The 13,897-nt window shown below is 38.4% G+C and overlaps 1 protein-coding gene across 5 annotated transcripts in view; it reads right to left on the reverse strand.

Annotated features, from left to right (window-relative positions):
* The window catches only part of TTBK2 (tau tubulin kinase 2), a 169,224-nt gene that overhangs the window by 59,564 nt on the left and 95,763 nt on the right, over positions 1-13,897 (reverse strand). For all 5 annotated transcript variants that reach the window (XM_077939169.1, XM_077939168.1, XM_015142040.3 and 2 more), the window contains 3 exons: positions 12,604-12,669; positions 7,259-7,351; positions 6,188-6,313 (listed from right to left, as the gene is read on the reverse strand). In XM_077939169.1, the coding sequence (XP_077795295.1) occupies positions 6,188-6,313; positions 7,259-7,351; positions 12,604-12,669 (285 nt within the window). The remainder of the gene's footprint in view (positions 1-6,187; positions 6,314-7,258; positions 7,352-12,603; positions 12,670-13,897) is intronic.

Consider the following 13,897-nt stretch of genomic DNA (forward strand, 5'->3'; position numbering starts at 1 on the left):
CAACAATGCTGTGAAGTCAGTATTTCCACCATTTCACCGACTACAAAACTGAGATCTAGAAAGGTTATCTAAACAGTATGTGGCAAAGCACCAATTTAAACAGGTCTTTTAAGTATGGTGCTATTTCTACTATAGAAGAGTTACAGCCAGTCAGCAGGCAAGATAAAAACAGCATATAGTTGAAATTATCCTTGAAAGCACCTTAAAATGTCCATAAAGTACAGAATACTACCATTTCTCCATAGGTGCAACAGAGCCAGTTTTTCCTCCAGCTCCAGAATAGATGTCTTTTCCTCAGATGAATGTGGATAAAGTAATCTGGCTGCAGACAGCAGTCACACTTTTACCCAAAAAAGTACTCTGCTTTCAACTACTGGACTCATACTTGGTGCAGCCTGATTTGGGGCCACTGGACTGCTGTCAATGAGAAGACTGAGAGAATAGCAGATGCTTGAGGGCACTAAATCATTACCCTCACCATAAGGCATGACTAAGCCAAAGGGCAGGCAGAATCACAGATGTTAAGATTTTTCTACCTCCTGAACACACAGCTGAATTTAAGTGAGTCATGTAAACACAGTGTGACTCTATTGTATTCTACAGCTACATCAAATATTCACTCTTTGTTTCAGACATACATTGACCGCCTACTGTCCTGAGTGCTAGGAATATAAATATTAACAAAACATAGTCCTGTCTTTGGGTGGTTTACATTCAACAGAAGCAAAAATCAAGCAGATTTAATGAATTTTTCACTTTTATTAAACGCCTATCATTGTGCTATGTTCTTGAGAAAATTGAGATAAATGTGCAAGGCCCTGGCTCTTAAGGAGCTCATATAATAAAGAGACAAAACAAAGCACTGCTGCTCTAAGAGCTGAACAGAAGAAATTACTCCAGTATGGAATACGGAAGGAATGGAAGGGATCAGAGGAGACTGCGGAGAAACTGACATTTGAGCTGGGCTTTCAATTTCACAAGACAAGCAGTGTTATGAAACAGAGGCACATTCCAGGCAGGGCACACTGGGAGAAGAGCTGGTAATCTCATTTGACTGCATCAAGGGGTCTAATATGACTAGATCACATAAGTACAACGGGGAATGAAAGGAGATAAGGCTAACAGGGCCGAAGCAAGAAGTCACCCATTTCCCTCCATCTCTACTACTTCTCTCAAGTCAAGGCCATCATCATCTTGCCTCCTGGCCACAAGGGAATACTCTATCTCCTAGCCTCCCCTGCAGTTAGAGTTGGGTCAGCGTGATTGAGTTCTGACTATTGGGCATACACCAGTGTTGTAGATCACTTCCAGGCCTGCCTGTAAAACCCCTAAGCCATCATCCAACTATTCGCTTTCCTGATAATAGTAAAAGGCCATGTATTAAAGACAGCAGTGTCAATATGTGGGCAGATCCTGGATTTTCAAGTTACTCTTAAGAGTTGCCTAGGAGAGTTGTACAACTTGACTCGTGTATTATATGATCAAGAACCTTTATGGTGTTAAGACACTGATTTTTAGGCCAGGCATGGTGGCTCACACCTGTAATCCCAGCACTTTGGGAGGCCAAGGCAGGTGGATCACTTGAGGCTAGGAGTTTGAGACCAGCCTGGCCAACATGGCAAAACCCTATCTCTGTAAAAACCCTACACAAAAATTAGCTGGGCATGGTGGCATGTGCCTGTGGTCCCAGCTATTTGGGAGGCTGAGGCAGAGAATCACTTGAATCCAGGAGGCGGAGGTTGCAGTGAGCTGAGATCACACCATTGCACTCCAGCCTGGGCAACAGAGCAAGACTATGTCTCAAAAAAAAAAGACACTGATTTAAAAAAAAATTATTTCTTTCCAAGGCACAGCTCAGCTTATCAAAGTACCTTTCCAACTAGTCTCTGATTCTCCTTTGTTTCATTTGGATGCCCATAACTGCAAAAGTAATCCTCTTAAAGCACAAATCGGATCACCATGCTCTTGTCTGTAACACTTCCAAGGCTTTGTGTTGTACTTAGAATAAAAATCCAAACTCCTTAAAAAAGCCTACAAGGCCCTGCATAATCTGGTTTCCGACTCTTTCCAACCTCACCTCAACCTGTTCTCTCTCCTTATTTACTGTCTGGCCAACTTGTCTCCTTTCAGTCCTTTCTCCCATTAGGGCCCACGCATGTGCATGTTCTTCCCTCGGCTTCTAACATTCTGCCTCTTATTTTTGCTCTTCACATGGCCAACACAATCCCATCTTTTGGGGCTTGGCTTACAATCAAGCTTCTCTAACCCGTAACATAGGACGGCTTTGAATGTGGCCCAACACAAATTTGTAAACTTTCTTAAAACATTATGAGATTTTTCTGCAATTTTTTTTTTTTTTTTTGGCTCATCAGCTATCATTAGTGTTAGTGTATTTTATGTGTAGCCCAAGACAATTCTTCTTCCAATGTGGCCCAGGGAAGCCAAAAGATTGGGCACCCCTTGGCCTTACATGGTAGCTTTAAAAAGAGACCTTCCTTTACCACTCTATTTGATAGGAGGTTCCCCCTTGTTTTCAGCTTAACCTTTTTTCTTGTTTGCCTCACAAGTAGCATCTGTGCCCTCAGAAAAATGTAATTCAGATGTTATCAGAGTCAGAGGATCCTACAACTGCTCTATGTCCCCCAAAGCAAGAGGCAAATCTACTGCATTTTGACGTAATCTACATTTAAATAGTCCCATTCCTAAACCCGGAAAGTATATTAAGAAAATTAATGAAGCTTGCTTAGCTTTGCATTTCCTCTCTATCCTATCCTCTGATATTAGCAATGCTGTAGCAGTGGGTGAACTGGTTGAGATACACATTTTAGTTTCAGTTTCACCAACAGTGTGAATATTTATGGATTTCATTAGTCTTCTCAACTTGCTAAGTGATGCTTAACATAATTTGAATACTCTAATAAAGATATTTGTGTTCTTATCAGGATCATGTGATCCTATTATTGTTACTATTGTTATTGAGATGGAGTCTCACTCTGTCACTCAGGCTGGAGTGCAGTGGCACAATTATGGCTCACTGCAGCCTTGATTCACTCAAGCAACCCTCCCATCTCAGCCTCCCAAGTAGCTGGGACTACAGGTGCATGCCACCACACCTGGCTAATTTTTTTGTTATTTGTTGTTGTTGTTTTGTTTTTTGTAGAAACAGGGTCTTACTGTGTTGCCCAGGCTGGTCTCAAACTCCTGGCTTCAAGTGATACTCCCGCCTCAATCTCCCAAAGGTGCTGAGATTACAAGCATGAACCACTGTGGTTGAAACACTCTGTCTCTTATAGTTGTTATAATATTCAGAATCTAACAAAAACAATATTTATAGGAACATATCTGCTTTAATCTTGTTTATAATTCTGATATCTTCACATTTATTTTAACAGACAGAAAACAGTATTTAATCACTTATAGGGTTAATTTTTCTTGTATTCTCTGTGTAGGAGACTGTTGGTAAAGACTCAATTAAATTTACCTAACATTTGTTGAAAATTTAGGTGCCAGGTGTAATATGGAGTTAAAAAAATAAGACATAGTTTTTTCTCCAGGATTTAAAAGCTAGTTAGGAAAACACAATCATACATAAATACTAAGTACATACAGATAAACTTGATGTAATTTCACAAAATAATATAAAACTTCTCAAAAGCAAATTTCAGCCTTTATTGTAAAGTGAGAGACACATAAAAGATTCCTGGTAGAAAACAAAATAGCTATTCTCTCTAGGTCCACACCTGATGTCAGAGTGAACGGTAGCAGCTATTGGATGAGGTGTCAGCCATGTGCAACATGTTGAAGTAATAACATTCTATGGCAAGATATTCTAATTTTTAAAGATTTATAAAATATACACAAAGTGAAAGTGGCTCTGTAAAACTGCATCATTTAACACTTTGACTACAACAAAAAAATTGACTTTGGTCTTAGCTCAGAATAGACGAAGCTGGAAACATATTATTGCTATTTGACCTTTGATGTAGCTAGGGAAGCAGTCATACTAAACATGGATATGCTTTTTGCTTGTTGATGAAGGTTTATTGTTGTTTTTAACTTTACTGGTTGTCCCATGAAAAATCTAAAATTTTGAAAGAAAAGACCAGGTATGGTGGCTTCATGCTGATCATCTCAGCACTTTGGAAGACGAAGGCAGAAGGATTGCTTGAGGCCAGGAGTTCGAGACCTGCTTGGGCAACATAAGGAGACCTCATCTCTGCTTTAAAAAAAAAAACAAAAACAACAACAAAAAAAGCCAGGCATGGTGCACACTTGTACATAAAGCTACTTAGGAGGCTAAAGTGGGAGAATCACTTGAGTCTTGGAGGCTGAAGCTGCACTGAGCCGTGACTGCACCAACTGCACTCTAGCCTTGCTGACAGAGCGAGACCCAGTCTCAAAAAATGTTTTTAAATAAAATCTTGAAAGAACAGTAAGTAAAATCAAATTCAGGAATGAATCTCAAACTGCAAAATTAATCACAGGGACAGCATTAGTTCACAAGACCATTCAGATTAAAAGTAGTTATTTTTCTCAAGATGAAGACTGAGCAGAAAAACAAGTGGCAGAAGCTGCAAAGCTCAGGGTTCTGAAACCTGATGGCATATTGATACAAGTCATTAGAACACACCCATCACTTACATCAACATCTTTTTTCAATTATCCTTCTCCTGTCCACCTGCCCTCTGTTCTCACTCACTGCTTATGAAAGATCAGAGCAGGAAAGAGCTGGATTATTTACAGAATCTGTGAAACAAAGTAATGTTATGCCTGTTCTCTTTCTTCCAAAAATGGAAAATTACCATACTTTGCTTTGTTATTAAGTGACAGAAAAGCCCTTAGGAGAATGTCCAACTGAAAAACTTGAGAACAATAATTTGTTAGTTTAAAATAATCATAGATCTAAGTTTCAAACTTTAGCTGGTAAATATGATAGTCTTCTTTAGACGTAGGTTTAACTAAGAAGAGAATGTGATCAAAGTCTTTTACTGTCCTAAATTCCCCTATGCAAATTTTATCAGTAAAAAATTATTAGCACTCAAGATGGGAAAGTTGGAACATTTTTCACCTCCTCTTGAATCTACTCTTACAGGTATAATTTCATTGCTTTAAGTAACGTGAACTCTATACATTTCAGAAAATACATACAAAAGGCAAATATAAGAACACGTACAAAAACAACTCACACACAGTGTATCTTCTCAATTTGTTAGGCAGTCCCTATTGTTTACAACACAAATTGGCATATGCGTGAGAAGACAAGCTCACCCATTTAAGGTCTCTAAGGACTCATGGCTGTATGTTGCCTCTTTGCTTTATATCCTGTTTGTATCTTATACAAAAGCAGCAATTTCACAGAGAAATGATTACTATATGCAAATACATTCACTGTGCTATAGATACTTCTTAGTCTTTTGACTGCACAACACTGACAACACTTTAGAATTGAACTACCATTCTCATGCAGTCTATGTGTTGTCCTTTGTAAGAATGATATACTAATATACATATATAGTTTATATATATATTATATATATACTATATAATTCTTATTACTCTGTGTGTGGCTGCATTTATGTTTGCAGTGGTAGCAATTATTTGGTATTAAGCCCTGACCAAATTCTCCCTGAGAGCAACAGAATCTTCTGAAATACCGCTGGTTGGGGTTAGGGATGCAATTTATAGTAGACCAAGTAGAGCCTTCTAAGGCTCATTAACTGATGCTCTAAGGAAATGATTCTCTGACCACAGACAAAATGGAGCCAATTTTCATTGACCGCTGTCCCACAGCATATTAACATACGATATGCTGCCCTAAAGCCCTTGACAGATGCATTACCTAGTTGGACATTTCCTTCTGGTCAAAAAATTAGCTATAGAATTTACATAATTTCAACTATCAGCAGTTCTATATGCCGAAAGAATCATGCAGGAACAGTGAAATTTGTTACAAGATGAACAAACCTAAAACTCTAATGAAGTTAAGTCCATCCAGAGGGATGAAACATAACACACACACTGACACTCCCATCACAAGTTAATTTCACCATGTTTCTCAGGATGTATTAAAACAGTCTTATTCTAAGGACCTCCCCTACTCATTTGTAACACCTTCAAAGCTACAATAAGTGAAAGCAGAGACTAAGAGAGAAAATAACTAACCCACAGAACTCACAAAGATGGTTACCTGGTAGTCTGGTTTTGTAAAATAATCCAAAGAAGAGATATGGTCTAGAAAGATGCTGAATTCTGGAGGGAGATGTTTCAGCATGAGCCTGTGGTCATATCTCTCCTTAATAGAGCCTACTTGCTCCTGGGAAGTAAAGAGAAAAAGAGCTACAGTCAATTTCTCTTGGCGGTTAGGCATTAAGAGCCCCTCAGTAGCCGTCTCAAGGGTATATACTAGGGAATGAGATAGTGGGTAATTAAGTATAAAGCAAGAACTGAGCTCTTACTAACAGCTTAATGTACAATGTTTTAAAATGGAAAAAAACTATTATGCAGAACCAAACAAGTACTACAGAGTTCTGCATCAGTATACTGATAGTCCCCAAAAGAAATTATTTAATTTAGTTTTCTGAGACAGGGTCTTGCTCTCTCGCCCAGGCTGAAGTGTAATGGCATGATCACAACTCACTGTAGCCTCGACCTTTGAGACTCAAGTGATTCTCCTGCCTCAGCTTCCCAAGTAGCTGGGACTACAGGCACATGCCACCATGCCCAGCTAATTTTAAAAAATTTTTTGTAAAGATGGGGGTCTTGCTATGTTATCCAGCCTGGTCTTGAATTTTTGGGCTCAAATGATCCTCTTGCCTCAGCCTCCCAAGGTGCTAGGATCATAGATGTGAGCCATTGCACCCATCTCAAAATAATTTATCTTAAATCTGATCTACTTTTCTTTATCAACACATGTGTTTACAGTTTTCTAAATCAAACAATATAATGTGACAATCAAAAACTAAAAGCTTACTTGACTTATAAAAACAAAGGGGAGAACTAATAAAATTAAAAGCTAAGATGGAAGGCTATAAATTAATCAGAAGCAATTAGTGTCTATTCTCCATGTACACAGAAAAATCTCATAACATTAATTTGATCTCTAATGTCAGCTCAGAGAGAAAAATATATATACTGGGATATAGTAAAAGTGCTTATCGATTTTAAGTCTTATACATAAGTATATTTTCAACAAAAATGTTTATTCAGGAGAAATTTTTATTTCTTCCACCAAAATTAACATCTCCATTCCCAAAATTACCTTGTCCTTTATTTTTCTCCATGGCAGCTGACCAACCACAAACTCCACTAACATGTAGAATAAGGACCAAAGGTCATCATGTCTTCCCATTTCCTTCATAAACAAAACAAAATCCAGTCACATTACATTACTATTACTTGTGAGTACATTACATTGGTCAAGGCCTAACCATTTTGTTTCACCTTATTAGGTGAAAAATGTAAATTGATTTCCCAAGAAATTATATGGTAAATATATATATAAATTTACATAGCAATACAGCAATCTATATGGCAGAATATACAAATTGCAAAACGTTTTGAAACAAAGGACACCCCAAAACATGGAAATGCTGGAAGTAATATAACAGCCCGTTAGTTAATGTGTTCATTTAGAAGAAAGAGAACTCTTAAAAGCTTTTTTTTTTTTTTTTTGAGTCGGAGTCTCACTCTGTTGCCCAGGCTATAGTGCAGTGGCCGATCTCAGCTCACTGCAAGCTCCGCCTCCCGGGTTCACGCCATTCTCCTGCCTCAGCCTCCCGAGTAGCTGGGACTACAGGCACCCACCACCGCGCCCGGCTAATTTTTTGTATTTTTTAGTAGAGACGGGGTTTCACCGTGTTAGCCAGGATGGTCTCGATCTCCTGACCTCGTGATCCGCCCATCTCGGCCTCCCAAAGTGCTGGGATTACAAGCTTGAGCCACCGCGCCCAGCCCAGCTTTTTTTTTTTAAAGGTGGAAACAAGGGAAGCAAGCTGCTCCTGAAGTTTTGGCTGCTCTGGGGGCATCTGTCGTCAGCGTATCCACCAGGAAGGGGACAGGCATAAACTCCTACATGGGACGGGAGTTGTAACTGAGATACATGCCACCCCCACCATATAGCTAGGGCCCTAAAAGGGTTACATCCGTAGTGTAGTATTTGGTGTGTACCTTAGACTATAATAATTGTTTTCTGTAAAATTTAACTGCTATCAAAAGAAAAAAATGAGTTTTTTAAAAATTGCCCTGAGAATTTGTTACCATAGGCCTGTCCCTCATTTAGACTGGGGGGTTAAATATATACCTGTGTGGTCTGAAAAACCAAGGGTGATCATGCCCTGCAGGAATGACAGAAGCAAATTTGTCCTCTCAGGATAAATACATCCCTAAATTCAGACCTCATAGAAGTGCTATACAAAAAGCCTCACCAAATGTTCATTATTCAGATTTATAAAGTATATTAATAAGCTAATGTCAAAAGAAGCTACAAAAAGTAGAAAAAACTATCCAAGGATTTCAGAAATGGAATCATAGGATACAAAGAATGTTTAAAATGTTAAAATGAAAAACGGAATCAGTCACCAGAAAAGAATCATATTCAATAAAAACAAACCAAAACCCAACCAGATTTGAAAAATGACTAAAAAGAACATCTAGAAATAAAAAGCATAATTATGGAAATTAAAAACTCAATGGACAGGTTTAAAAGCTGATCAAACACAGCAGAAAAAAATCAATTGGAAAATAGATCTGAAAAAATTATCTAGAACGCAGCACAGAGACACAAAGAATTAGAAAATCCAGTAGTGAACTTAAAAGGAAGTACAAAGGACAGCATAAGAAAACCTAAGAAAGTCTAATACATCAATTTGGTGACTGGGCAAAAAGGGTATAAAGGGAAAAAGGGAATATGAGAATCTTCCAGAATCGAGGAAAGACATGAACATTTTGGTTAGGAAACACATCAAATCCCAAACAGATAAATATTTAAAAATCCACACCTAGGCACATTTGAATGCAGGACTCCAAAGACAGAAGATACCAAAAGTATTCAAATAAAAAGGACAAATTGGCTAGGCATGGTGGCTCATGCCTGTAATCCCAGCACTTTTTTGGGAGGCCAAGACAGGTGAATTGCTTGAGCTCAGGAGTTCCAGACTAGCCTGGGCAACATGGCAAAGCTCCGTCTCTACAAAAACTACAAAAATTAGCCAGGTGTGGTGGCGCATACCTGTGGTCCCAGCTACGCAAGAGGCTGAGGTGGGAGGATTGCTGGAGCCCAGGAGGTCGAGGCTGCAGTGAGCCGAGATCATACCAGTATACTCCAGCCTGGGCAACAGAGCAAGACTCTCCCAAAAAATAAAAAATAAAATAAAATTTTAAAAAGGACAAATTAAGGCCGGACGCGGTGCCTCATGCCTGTAATCCTAGCACTTTGGGAGGCCGAAGCTGGTGGATTGCCTAAGCTCAGGAGTTCAAGACCAGCCTGGGCAACATGGTGAAACTCCGTCTCTATTAAAAAATACAAAAAATTAGCTGGGTGTGGTGGTGTATGCCTGTAATCCCAGTTACTCAGGAGGCTGAGGCAGGAGAATTGCTAGAACCCAGAAGGCAGAGGTTGCAGTGAGCCAAGATCACGCCATTGCATTCCAGCCTGGGCAAGGGAGGGCGAGAGAGCAGGACTCCATCTCTTAAAAAAAAAAAGTAACAACAATTAAATAAAGTAACAAAGATGTTTTCAACAGTGACCCAAGAAGCAGAAGAAAGTAATTTTTTTGAAGTATTGAGATAAATATTAACAAGATTAAAATGTAAAACAACAATAAGACAGTATGACAGAGTTCAAGTGTTTTTTTGTTTTGCTCGTTTTTTGAGACAGAGTCTCGCTGTAGTCAGCCCGGGCTGGAGTGCAATGGGGCACTATCAGCTCACTGCAACCTCTGCCTCCCAGGTTCCAGCAATTCTCCTGCCTCAGCCTCCCGAGTAGCTGAGATTACAGGCGCCTGCCCACCACACCCGGCTAATTTTTATATTTTTAGTAGAGACTGGGTTTCACCATGTTGGCCAGGCTCAAGTGTTTTTAAAAGTCCTTGTATTATTTAAGAATTATTTATGTTAAAACTTTAAGATTTGGCAAGGCATGGTGGCTCATGCATGTAATCCCAGCACTTTGGGGGGCTGAAGCTAGAAGACTGCTTGAGGCCAGGAGTTTGAGACCAGCTTGGGCTACATAGCAAGACTGTCAATACAAACAATTAAAAAATTAGCCAGGTACAGTGGTGTGCACCTGTGGTCCTACCTACTGAGAAGGCTGAAGCGGGAAGACTGCTTGAGCCCAGGAGTTCAAGGTTATAGTAAGCTATGATCCTGCCACTACACTCCAGCCTGGGCAACAGAACAAGACCCTGTCTCTAAAAAGTAAAGTTTAAGGAACCAGAAAAAGAGAAATGGAGTGTATTATTTTTAGATATTATCAAATCAGGGATTCAGAGTATGGAAAAAAGCAGCATGTTAGAATTATCTGGGAAACCTTTTAAGATTAGACAAGCAACTCTGGAAGTTCCAAGAGCTGCACTCCTGCATCACCTCACAAATTAACAATCGTTGTGAACTACATTACTGAGTAAAAGCATTCTACCCCTCAGGTGTGCTGGGAGCAGGAAAGAGGGTTAAGAACCACTGCTATATACTATATAACCTCTACAAGGTTAGATGAGTAACAAATAAGCAAGTTATCAAAGTAACTGTTAAAGGATACTACACTGGAAAGGCTTTTAGAAGAAATTGCCGCTGTCTAAATTAAAACAATAAAACTACATAATCTCTTTCTATTCGCTATTTTGAAAATGCTTATGTAGCTATTATAATCTCTGAAAATACTTACATTTATCTTAAAAATAATGTACTTTCACAGATTCCAATGTTGACATAATTCTTTAATAAAATTAATTGGAAAACCTAGTATTTCTAAACTTTTATAAGAATCTATCAGGAAAAGAAGAGAAATTCTTTTCAAGGCAAAGTAAATGACTAGATATCATAAAATAAAGCAACATTGAATCAAACCAAATGAGTTTAAATGCTTGGCAGAGTGCTACACACTGAGAAAAATGGCTTTACTATTTTCAATTTATAATCACACCATAGGAAACCAAATTAACTGGAGCACAGCATTTAAGATCACAGTATACTCTTCCTATTATATGTTGGTCAAGTTCTCATTAAAGCAATTTTGGCTTATCAAAACAGGAACAAGGTAAAGAAAAGAATCAAGAAAAAACACTTTTCTCCCTATTTTATCAAGGAATCACTTGTTAAGCTTCTCAACTCCATGCAAAAAAAGTTAAAGGATTGATAATCCATAAAAAAGCCCACTTTTCCTACTCATAAAGTTTGAGATGAAGGGGAAAAAGTCAGCGCAGAACAAAGGGACCAAAGGAAGGGGGTGAGGGAGATATTTTTAAAATTTAACCCAAGAGGAAAGGGATAATTTACTAAAATGAACATTTTTAAATTGTCAGTACTTGAAATCTTCATGAAAACAAAAGTTTTGGTAGGGAAAAGGATATCACAAATTAGATACGTATTATAGACAAAATGATGACTCCACATTTCATTAGGTATTGATAGTATTATATTACCAAATAATTTCTTGAAATAGTACACAGGTGTTCAATCTCTTCCAAATTCTCTCTCTCTATATATATGTATCTTTTTTGAGACGGAGTCTTACTCTGTTGCCCAGGCTGGACTGCAGTGGCGTGACCTTGGCTTACCACAACCTTCGCCTCCCGGGTTCAAGTGATTCTCTTGCCTCAGCCTCCCAATTAGCTGGGACTACAGGCGCATACCACCATGCCCAGCTAATTTTTGTATTTTTAGTAGAAACGGGGTTTCACTATGTTGGCCAGGCTGGTCTCGAACTCCTGACCTTGTGATCTGCCCACCTTGGCCTCCCAAACTTCTATATTAAATTTGTTAATACTTATATCTAATTAAGGACACAGATTCCCCATAGACATAAATACACTTAGCTATTGTCTTTTCTGGCAAATTCAATTTTATTTTCCAAGCAGCTGCACATATCTATTATCCACGATACACTATACCTTGCATTAGTATTACCAATTCCATTACCATCAGTGCCACACAAGAATGAATTAGGACAAACATTTCAAGCAACTTTGTAGCTATTAAAGGGATCCTCAACTCTCAAGCACTTTCCATACCTTTGTTTTTATTAAGAAGTCAATCTCACTTTGGGAGGCCAAGGCAGGTGAATCATGAGGCCAGGAGTTTGAGACTAGCCTGGCCAATATGGTGAAACCCCGCCTTTACTAAAAATACAAAAAATTAGCTGGGCGTGGTGGTGGGTAATTCCAGCTACTCAGGAGGCTGAGGCAGGAGAATCACTTGAACCTGGGAGGCAGAGGTTGCAGTGAGCTGAGATCACACCACTGACTCCAGCCTGGGGGACAGTGCAAGACTCTGTCTCAAAAAAAAAAAAAAATAGTATAAAATAATAATAATAATAAAATAAAAAAGAAGACAATCTGATTTAAGCTATTAGCATACTTATACAGATATGACTCCAGTTCAGATACCTACCCTGTTCCGATGTGCATTGATTGATGCATAACGAACTGTCCCTCGAAAGCCTGCCACAGCTCGAGGCTACAACAAAGCCATGCAAAGAATAATAAATGAGTTTCAAACAGCAATACACTCAGCACACTTGAACCCATGAAGTAAATGCAAGAAACATGTCTTTTATTGTCACAATAAAACACTATTTAATTTCTAACTTTTAACTATGAAATTACAAGAAACTAGAGAGATTATCTCTAAATCACATCTTTAAAAAAAAAACACTGATAAAATTGTAATTTTCAGTTCCGTTTTTTCCTACCTACATTTTAAAATACAGGGGCATTTATGACATCTATAGAACTCTGTATATTAGAAAATATTAAATGCTTTCATATACCCATAATCATGATAAGCATCATAGTATATACATTAATATTCAGGTTCTGGATACAAACAAATATATTTAGATGGTGAGGAATCACTAAGTAACCTGAGATACCAAGCTCTTCATACCTTGGCTATTTCATTCAAACTCAATTCAAAGGTAGTGGTAACTTGTACCCAACCTTCGTATGCAATTCATGTATTAAAAATTCAAGTTATTGGGTGCTTAGTATGTGCCACATACTAGAAATAACACCAACATGAAAAATATACGATCCTAGTCCTCAGAGAACTCAACTTAGAATAAAGTCCAGGCTTTTTACTTAGCCTATAAGACTTCATGATCTGGCATTTGTCTCCTTTCACAATGGATTTACCGTGGTTTCTTTTATGACCAATTTTAGTTTTAGCTCAAAACAGTGCACACTATTCTCTCCAGTTGGAATCCCAGCTCCTTGAATCTCTCCAATCTACTCCATTTTAAGGCTTCTGCTCACATGTCACCTCCTCAGAGAAACTTCCCTTAATCATTCTAATCTAAAATACTACTCCCCCCATCTGTAGTGCCACTCTATTCTTTTACTCTGCTTTATTTCTTTTTAACACCTTTACTACCCCCACATCAATTTTATTTATATTCTTATTCTGTTTATTGCCCATTTGTTTAGATTTTAATTTTTTTTAAGAGATGAGGTCTCATTCTATAGCCCAGGCTGTAGTGCAGTGGTATAATCATAGTTCACAGCAGCCTCAAATTCCTGGGCTCAAGTGATCCTCCTGCCTCAGCCTCCCAAGTAGCTGGAACTACTGGAGTGTGCCACCACATAGGGTTCATCTATTTTAATTTGTTTACTGGCTGTCTTCTTTTAGTCCATGGAATATAAACTCTGTGTGGGTGAGGTCTTTGTCTTGCTCATTTTACAATTAC

Source organism: Macaca mulatta, chromosome 7 (assembly GCF_049350105.2).
Source record: "Macaca mulatta isolate MMU2019108-1 chromosome 7, T2T-MMU8v2.0, whole genome shotgun sequence".
Lineage (NCBI taxonomy): Eukaryota > Metazoa > Chordata > Mammalia > Primates > Cercopithecidae > Macaca > Macaca mulatta.